The 10,050-nt window shown below is 42.1% G+C and overlaps 1 protein-coding gene across 4 annotated transcripts in view; it reads left to right on the plus strand.

The window, feature by feature from the left end:
* The window catches only part of GLRB (glycine receptor beta), a 28,807-nt gene extending 21,429 nt beyond the window's left edge, over positions 1 to 7,378 (plus strand). For 2 of the 4 annotated variants that reach the window (XR_014515085.1, XM_083456735.1), the window contains 2 exons: positions 2,121 to 2,413; positions 6,508 to 7,378. Coding sequence is in view for 1 of the 4 variants with exons in the window: in XM_083456735.1 (XP_083312861.1) it covers positions 2,121 to 2,413; positions 6,508 to 6,804 (590 nt within the window). In the remaining 3 variants the exon portion in view is untranslated. Of the gene's footprint in view, positions 1 to 447; positions 544 to 1,345; positions 1,462 to 2,120; positions 2,414 to 6,507 lie in introns of all 4 variants that reach the window. The other 2 variants (XR_014515083.1, XR_014515084.1) reach the window with 2 other exon arrangements.
* Positions 7,379 to 10,050: the final 2,672 nt, after the last annotated feature.

Consider the following 10,050-nt stretch of genomic DNA (forward strand, 5'->3'; position numbering starts at 1 on the left):
CAACATTTGTTGAACATATGGAGGGTGGGATGATGAAATGCTATGATACCCAATTCCATCTGTAGATTTCGGCTGAGAGTGAGTCTCACTCTCAGGTGAGCATTTCAGCAACAGCCCAGAGAACTTGGAATCCTATTTTTATTTCATCTCCTGTTGGACCAATAGGTTTGAAACCAATAGGTTTGAAGGCACTCCCCAGCAAACCACCTTAGGACCCATCCAAGCACTAGCCTGGCTTTAGTGTAAGTTGGTTTCTCAATGGGCCCTAGTGAACACCCCTAATGGTGGAAAGTGAGTAATGGTGGCTCTAAGCAGCTGTCAGATGATGTACCACAAGTGCCAAGTACCAAAATAGCCATGAGGTAGACAGCAACAGTGGCTCTTTAAGCATCCTAGCAGCTGCCATGTTCATTTCCTAAAATGACCTTGATGTTCAATTGTTTCAAGAGTGATTCTACATCCAGGGCATTGGAGGAGATTGAAATAGTGTGCACCCAGCAGTCCTTTGAACACCAGTTCCCAGACTACCCTTTCCCCAAAAAAGTAAGCTTCAGCTGTCCTGAGCATGCATCTGTGTTGGTGGGCCCTGAGGCCCTAGCAGTTTTCCAAAGATACCATGTGATTGAGACAAGACAAGCTGTCACCAGCCAAAGGGAAAAGGCTGCACAGGTACAGTCCTCACTGAAAGGCGGCCCCACATTTATTCAGTTTGTGGGGTGTTCCTAAGTCACTTTAGCAGGGGGGAAGATGGCGTATCACTGTCTTTAGTTCTCTCTGCATGAGAACGAGGACAGGACAGGCTCCTCTAAATCAAAAGTTGTTGTTGTTTAGTCGTTTAGTCGTGTCCGACTCTTCGTGACCCCATGGGCCAGAGCATGCCAAGCACTCCTGTCTTCCACTGCCTCCCGCAGTAGGGAATCCTTTTTAGACCACATGCCAGAGGCAAAAGAGGGTGAAGCATTCCAGGCAAGCAAAATCTCCTAATTGTGGCAGGAAGGAGGGCTAGCAAGGGGTGTGGCCGGCGGGGGTGGGGGAGTTGCAAGCACTAGATAGAGAGGTCTGGTGGGGCGTATTTTCCCACCTGGTCTGTGGTCTCTCACCCAGCCTATGGTCTACACAACCTGTTGTCCTCCTGTTGGCTAGGCCCCAGGGCCTTCAATTTCAGCGTGTTCAGAAGCCCTTCTCTGACATTTTCTGAAGCCATAATACTGTTGGTTTCAGAGCAAAGTGGCTACCTGATAGAAATCTTTCTTCCACCCCCTTCAGCCAGATTACACATTTCCTTTGAAATAGTGTAAGATCTTATTCTTTTCCATCTCTCTGAGGCTGAACTTTTCACCCTCAGATTCAAGGCAAATGGAAAGCAGCAGCAGGCCACAGTGACCTCCGCTGCCCTGTTGAACAATGCAATGAAAGGACAAGCTGAACTCTTTTTCTAAAATCTGAAATCCATTGACTGAGGTTAGTTTTCAAACTTTAAATGGCTGTGAAGTACAAGGTATTTGAAGGACTATAGAATGTAGCTCTGCAAAGATGAATATCCTTGGCTCTTTGCCGTCAAAGGTGGGCAGTTGTTAAATTCAACACACATTTTTCAAAGTAGCAACATAACAACAGGATGGATGCTTCAGACTGTTTTGAGATGTATAAAATTAATACCCATATAGATAGCCATTTTGATTGCTACATTCCCTGCAGGGAAACTCAGGAGCAGAGATAGCCACCAGTGAAGGCACTCGGTTTCAATATTACTCCATCATTTTGTGACATCTAAAACACCATTTGATTGGTAGTAAGAACTAGCGCTGATAAGGGGGAAAGACATAGTTATGCCAAGATAAATAGAGCAGTTAGCAACAATAAAAACCGTTTGTAGCCATCATTGCTTATATATGTGTTCAGAATTATTATGTGATCAGTGCATGCACCGGAATCCATAATTCACCTTGTACATTCATTTTCATCTCCTGCAAAGCACCAGCAAGTCCTGTTCCTTTTTAGGAAATGTCATCCTTTAGGAACCGGCAGCATAAACATGGGAAGAGGCAGCAAAGAGGGAAAGGGCTAGCAGCACAGGAAAGCTTCTATTACATTCTTGGATCTTTCCCACTCCACTTTAGGTATCTTTTCAGTGCTCAGCTTGGCCTCAGAATGTACCACGCTTGCTGCCGAACTCCCCAAAGTGTCTTACGTGAAGGCCTTAGACGTATGGCTGATTGCCTGCCTTCTCTTTGGGTTCGCTTCGCTGGTTGAGTATGCCGTGGTTCAGGTTATGCTGAACAACCCAAAGCGAATCGAAGTTGAAAAAGCCAAAATGGCCAAAGCAGAGCAAGCAGAAGGGAAAGGCGGAAATGCTGCTAAGAAGAATACTGTGAATGGCACAGGCACCCCTGTGCACATCAGCACTTTACAGGTAAGTGCCCTTATTGTGTCTTTATACTTTTGCTAGCTTGCTCAATTTTCGGTTGTTGTTGTTTTTTAAGTATAGGGGGCAATGCTGTGTAGATGCTCAATAGGAGGGTTTTTGCCTAAGTAGTTCATTGTATTTGATTGTGATGCTGCGGGGAAGCATTTTCGAAAATTTAAGATGTTTGCTGAAAGAGCTTCTGAAGTAGGCACACAAAGAAGGGTAAAAAAAAAAAATCAGACTTGTCCCTGCTTTTAGCAAGAGGGAGTTATCTGCCTCAGAGAGCTGATTTGGGGTGTCATGGCAGCAAATAGTTAGGTACCTGATTTATTGTTTTATTTTTACTGCAAGGGAGGGGAAAAGGCACTTGCAGGATTTCCTTGACTAGCCTTCGGGTAATATATGCCATGGCTTGTGGGGAGAGGCATCATTTGCTGTTCCAAAATGTCATGGGAGGGCCCTGAGAACAAGAGATGTGCAACCGTGGTCCTTTGCATCAAATCCTAAGGGGTGCCATTCAGAACAGCCCTGTTTTCTTAGAGGCCGCACAACATTGCCGTGGCAGTATAATGTAGTATTAGGTATTCTTGAAGGACCACCACATCTTGTACTAGGAAGATGCTGTAGCCATAAGTGGGATTAGTCTTTTAGCTCTTTAAATGAATCAAGTCTTTGACCCCAGGAAATGTTCTGTTTCTGTCCATCATAAGACAAAATGTCATGCCTCGTGTTAAATGCTGTGATCCTGATCCATGGACATAATTGATTAACCTTTTAAAAAAAGAAAAGAAATTGCAATTCCTTGGGAACGGGGAGAGTAATGGCAGCTGCACTTGCCTTTCTCACCAAGAAGCACTAATAATAATAATAATAATAATAATAATAATAATACATTTTTAATTTATACCCCACCCTTCCTGGTTCAAAAACCGGGCTCAGGGTGGCTAACAACAAATTTAAAACACTTAATTATAAAAGCAGCATAAAATACAATATAAAAACCTTGAATAAAAATAAAAAATCAATTAGATAATCCCCAGGGCTAGCTGGTCCTACTTGGCCAGTGAGGAGGCCAGGGGAGAATTAGCTGTGGGGTCTCAGAGCGGGTGATCTTCCTAAAAGGGGAGGGGGAGGGAATAGAAGGGAAATAAAAGATCAGGCTGAATTGCTGTAGTCTGATAACAGAGGAAGCAAAGGAGAGCATCCTTTCTCACCATGGAGCACAGAAATGTTCTCTCTCATACACTCCAGCTTTACTCTTTCCCCATCCCAACCCTTACCTTTGGCGTGTGAGACACACACACAGAGGGTGCGCCAGGTTAGAGAGAGCACAAAATGTGTGACAGTGTCAGGACAGTATGTGAGAGAGGTCTGTGTGCCTATATTAAGTGTGGCTAGTTGTATATGTGTGTTTGTGTGTGTGTGTGTGTGTGAGAGAGAGAGAGAGAGAGAGAGAGAGATCGTGTGTGTGTGTGTGTGTGTGTGTGTGTGTGCTCCTGGCTCCGCCCCTCCAGATTAAATGGACCTCCAGGGCCAGTGATGGAGCTGCATAACAGAGTGCATTTATTGTCTCATCAATTAACTCAGAAGGTATTTTCATGGCTACAGTTGAGCATCAGAATGATTGTGCAAAACTAGATCAATTATGCAGAAGATGCATAGATGCATTGCTATTGCTTAATTCCAGCTGACAGTCATGGGGAAATGTACAGCTTAGCTTCCCCTCTGAACAGTAGGAAAACACAGCAGAGTTTGTTCCCTGGTGCCAGAACCTGCCTACCAAGAAACAAATTACCATCTTGCACCCTCTAGTGACTCTTTGCGGCATCAACATCATTTAGAACAAATTCCTTTTGCACATACGTAGTAGGCTATGTTTCTTAGTGAAGCGGGGGGTGGGGGGGGGCGTTTAATAGTTCAGTTCATTTTGAGAATTCACACATACCGTGCTCCTGTGCCAATCAGTGAAAGGAGTCCCTTAGTTAAAATTGTATGAAATTATTGTGGTCTCTTCCAGTTTTTTAAAATTTAATATTTTATCAATAACATTTCATTTATAAGAAGATAGAATGAGAAAAAAGAAAGCAAGAAAAAGCGGATGAGATTGAAAAAATAAAAAATACTGTTACCTTAAAGGTAAAGGTAAAGGGACCCCTGATCATTAGGTCCAGTCATGGCCGACTTTGGGGTTGCGACGCTCATCTCGTTTTATTGGCCGAGGGAGCTGGCGTACAGCTTCCGGGTCATGTGGCCAGCATAACTAAGCTGCTTCTAGTGAACCAGAGCAGCACATGGAAATGCTGTTTACCTTCCCGCCGGAGTGGTACCTATTTATCTACTTGCACTTTGATGTGCTTTCAAACTGCTAGGTTGGCTGGAGCAGGGACCGAGCAATGGGAGTTCACCCCGTTGCGGGGATTCAAACCGCCGACCTTCTGATCGGCAAGTCCTAGGCTCTGTGGTTTAACCCACAGCGCCACCTGCGTCCCTACTGTTACCTTACCATACGTTAATATACAGAAATGCATATTCTCATTATCCTAATATACATATACTTTTCAATAACCTAATATATTCTGTGTAAACCCATTCAAAATATCATTGTACTTATCCAAAGAAAGTCTATGTCTATAAGCTGTCCATTCATATGTTGCCACTGTGATCTCTTCCAGTTGATCCCACAGCTCTAACACTATCCTTTCTCGGTTTGTGCTTTTGAACATACGTATGACAGTCCTAGCTCTGTCAGTAGAGCATGAGACTCAGAGTTGTGGGTTCAAGCCCCATGTTGGGTGAAAGATTCCTGCATTGCAGGGAGTTGGACTAGATGATCTTCATGGTCCCTTCCAGTTCTATGAATAACCTGATTCTATTCAGAGAAGGTCCCTTTTTACACTTCCTTTAAAGGTATACGTTCGTTTTTCTCTCACTATTTCTGAAGATAACGTGAAAAAATAATGTGAGAGGGTGTGTTTTTTTGAGGCCCAAATATTTCAGACTTTCCTTGTAGGGAAGTTGATTCTTTGGGTTGCCCAGTCCCTCAAGTTTTGAAATATCACATTTTCATCCTGCCCGTTTAAAGATACTGCGCCCCCATCCAATATGCATTGGCTTAAAATAATGACTTTGGCATCATGCATGTGATGAATATATTTCTGAAGGTGATGAAAATGTAGGCAATAACTCCTAAAAGAGAAATATGTATATTGCTTGTGTATCTTTTTAAACCTCTAACGAGAAATCTCTTGTCCCTTGCTTCTGATACAAATCAGCACAGAGTCACAATTTTGGCTAGCATTGTCCATTCATATGTCCCTTCATAGTATTATCCAATCACAAAAAATTGCCCATGTTTTCTTTCTTACTTCACTTGTGCAGTTTGTCATCATGAATATTTTCTGAAATTCCTCACAATGCATTTATTTTTTTAAAAAGGACCCCCCCACCCAACTTCTGTTCAGATGGATAAACATAATTTTCCTTTGAGCAGATTGTTTAGGACTTTATTAACATAGATTTTAAATAAATTACCATTATGGTTCCAGAACTCTGACTCTTTGATAATGACAAAATGTGTTCAGCATGAAGACTATGATGGATGGAATCTGAATTGAGCCAGGCAGATGTTTATTTGCGTTTTTAAGGCATATAGATATATATTCCAGCTGTCTTCATATTTATGCCAGAGTGGTTTAAAAATCCAATTGCAGATTAAGCAAGATATACAGTAAAACAATTAAAATCAATACACAAATAACACAATTGGAACAGCAGCATGAAAACCTGGCAGTTTGGTATATCTTACTTGCGTGTAATTAACAGAGCAAAGGAACAACTGGAATAGCTGCAGAGTCCAGTCGATGTAGGCCCCCAGCTAAAATTACAGTGCAGTCCTAACCACATCTACTCAGAAGAATTCAGTGGGGTTTACTCCCAGGTAAGTGGGGTTAGGACTGCAGCCTTAGTCATGATTCTAACTCATATAGAATAGGTTGCAGCCCAACTCATATAGAATAAGTTAGCTAACGTGGTTGTGTGCTTGCTATTGAAAAACTACAGTAATTCATGGCTTCCGAAATGCTGTTTGTTTGTTTTCCTAGGTTGGGGAGACCCGATGCAAAAAGGTTTGTACTTCGAAATCTGACCTGAGATCCAACGATTTCAGTATTGTTGGAAGCTTGCCAAGGGATTTTGAACTGTCAAACTATGACTGTTACGGAAAGCCCATCGAAGTGAACAGTGGGCTTGGGAAGTCTCAGGCAAAGAACAACAAGAAGCCCCCTCCCCCCAAGCCTGTCATCCCATCAGCCGCCAAGCGGATCGATCTGTATGCAAGGGCGCTGTTTCCATTTTGCTTCCTTTTCTTCAACGTCATATATTGGTCCGTATATTTATGATAGACCTTTTTATTTTTGGAGGAATAAAGAAGTGTGTGCAATATATGCCATTCCATTCCATCATGAAGGCTGGTCTGCAACAATTATTTTGCATTTGCAAAGCAATATATTGCATATTAGATGCCCTATGTGACTGTAATTGGGGGGGGGGAGAGAAAGGGGCATCCTGGTTTTGAATGAAAGCATGACACCGCAATGTCTGTGCTTGAACCAACTGTTGTATATAAATGTACAGCGTACATCCTGCTTTAGGAATATACGAAGGACAACGCATACTACATTATTGAAGCTGGACAACACTCCCTATGAACATAACCAAGAGTCAAAGTGTTTCTGATAATGAAACCGATGTGCACGCTGATTACCAGTAAGATCAATATTCTAGTATATGTAGTATTTAAAAGTTCTCCTTATGACTCTCAAAGCCAAGACCCATCTTGTTCTTGTATAAAGTTAAATGGCACTGTGGAAGAACAAGCTGATGTTGTAATTCAAATCATGTAGACTTTGTAAGTGGGCCAAGTATATCTTAAGCTGATCTTGTCTATGTGGAAAAATAAAGATCAGAGAATTACTAGTTTTGCAAAATCAGATCATTTATTTAAAATTGCACCATGTGTTTCAGCATGAGCCAAGCGTGCTGCCAAACATAGTGGATGGAGAATGGCTCAGTGCAACAGACTTTGAAGAAGCCCAGGGCTAAAGAGTTCTGTCCTATCTATAAGGTCACTTACTGTGCAGTCCTACATACTTATTACACCGGGGATGGAGACTTGCAGTTACTACACTAGTAGAATGCTACTGTTTCTATTAGATGCTCTGCCAGAGAAGGGAAGGATCAACCAGAACATACAAAAATAGTATAAAAAATTCAGATGCAGCATCTGTGGAAATGCTACCAGTACCCACCAATCACATACCGTGTCAGAGATGACACCTACAGGTTATTCACACCCAAAGGTAGCCAGGGAACTCACAGTGATAGAGACACGCCCCCCCCCCGGCACAAAACCCTCCGTCACCATACACACAAAAAGCAAGATGGCAACATGCTGCCCTGCAGCTGACAGGCATCTCTCAGGTAAGGGCTTGAATCCCTTTAGGCTCCTCGCAGCCTAAGCACAACACTTGCAAGTCGAAGATGCACAACACAGCAGCCACACCTGAGAAGGATACCTGCAGATAACACTTGCAGTCTTCCTGGGACAAAGGCTCAAGACCCACTCAGGAGGGTTTTATGGGCCACATCCAATGTTCTGTTGTGGTGATGTGGGTGGGTGGGCATTTTCTAATTTGCTCCCCTTCCTTGAAGTTGATCATAGGAAAAACCCTGTGTCCCTGGTCTGCAACGGGTTGGACTATCTTCCTTTCCTTCCCACTGGTGCCCTGCCCCTAACAGTCCTGGATCACTCAGGACACCCAGCCCAACCTAGAGCAATCCAGGGCTGTTTCCATGACTCAGGAAAAGCCCAGTCCCTTCTCATCACCCAATTCAGTTTAGGCTTTGGGGTTCAGCCAAATCCAGTGCTCGGCCCTAGCCATCTGTCATGGATTACAACCTATAATCTCAAAGTTTACCATACAGTTTTAATGTCCCTATTTAGTGTTGCTTCCAACCATATAATCTGGAATGCAAGAGCCCTATCTTTCCCCCAAATCCACAAAAATATCTTTCTGCGGTAAGATCCTAGCAATTAAAATCGCCATAAAGCAAACAGCCCACATTGTTTTCCTCACATCGAATCTCCACACCTAAGTTTGGTAACGAGAGCAAGTGAGACACTGCTTGGAAGAAAGCTTTGACTTGCACTGTCTTCTTGAGGTCTGTAATTTCAGCCAACCAAATAAAGAAATAGCTATCACACAACAGAGATGAAATTTATCCAGCCAAGACTGCCATAGTGAAGAGCAAAGAAATGGGGTTTGTTTATCTGAACATTCAGGGTACAGTGTCTTAATTAAGATTACAGTTGTTTGAGGCCCCTGGAGGAGAATCAAGTTACAAAGCTTTGTCAACTGACACTGATTCAGTCTTGCTTAGCATGGAATTGCATTTGAGTTGTTTATTTCAAAAACAGAACCATGTATTTCTTATTGGCAGTATACTTAGGCAAACAGAATGAGAATTTGACTTTGTTTGTTTGCAATTATTGAAGATTCATCAGGCCCCAAATGCCATGGGGGGCAGGGACGCCATGCGGGGGGAGGGAAAATGTGCTTGGGGAGTTTATTTATTTGTTTGTTTATTTATTTATTTATTTATTTATTTAACAAAATTTATATACTGCTTGACTATAGTTAGACCTCTAGGTGGTTTGCACTAAGAGGATGAGATAGAAGTACTCTAATAATTAAACATAATTTTAGAAATTATTATTTTAAATATGGGACATTTCAAAGGTTTTTTTTATTACAGAGATACAGTGTTTAGCTCATTTCATACATGGCAAACAGCAACAGCAGCTTATAATGTTGCCACATGGAAATGAGTTCACGTAGCAAGCTGCCGATACGAGGAGTCTTGGGGGGAAGCCATTACTGTTTAAAGTGGTATGAACTGGAGAAATAATTCTTGGTCCTGATCTATCAGGGGACATTCACAGGTTGAAACAGTGTATGGTGTTCTTGCTGGATTTTAAGAACTGAGTTCATACATGGAAGAATTAGGCACATCCAGCTTAATCAATGAGGCATTATATGCAATCCCCATTTACACTTCAGGGTATGAATGAGATAGGGCTTTTAAGTATGCATCATGCAGTTGAATTGGAATTACATGGGATAATTCTCTTTGGATGTGCATTCCCTTTCACTGTTCACGCACAACACTTTCTTACGGACTGAATCATGTTGGATTGCATGGCCAGATTTGAGCAGTTAGTGTATGCCACACACATGACAGGATACACACACATAGATTCATCTCCCTTCAACTCACTGCTTCTCCAGATTCTAGAAGGAAAATAATTACCTTGTGCTGCAAACCCCTTTGAAGTATATTTCCTTGTTAGCAAAATGACTTTTCTGTAATTATTGCCTACATTTTGACTTTACCGTCTTTCCATATGGATTTACTTTTCAAATTAATTTCTGTTCCTCTTTGCTCTTGTGCCTTCTTGATGGCCTTTGTGTTTATCACCAAGCATTTAATCAATAATGTAATAATTATTTTTTCTACTAAACTCACACAAGAGGATACATGAGAACTGTGTGCTGTAATATGCTTGGTAATACAGGTCTGAAGTG

Source organism: Podarcis tiliguerta (assembly GCF_965153285.1).
Source record: "Podarcis tiliguerta genome assembly, chromosome: 9".
In the NCBI taxonomy this organism is placed as follows: Eukaryota; Metazoa; Chordata; class Lepidosauria; order Squamata; family Lacertidae; genus Podarcis; species Podarcis tiliguerta.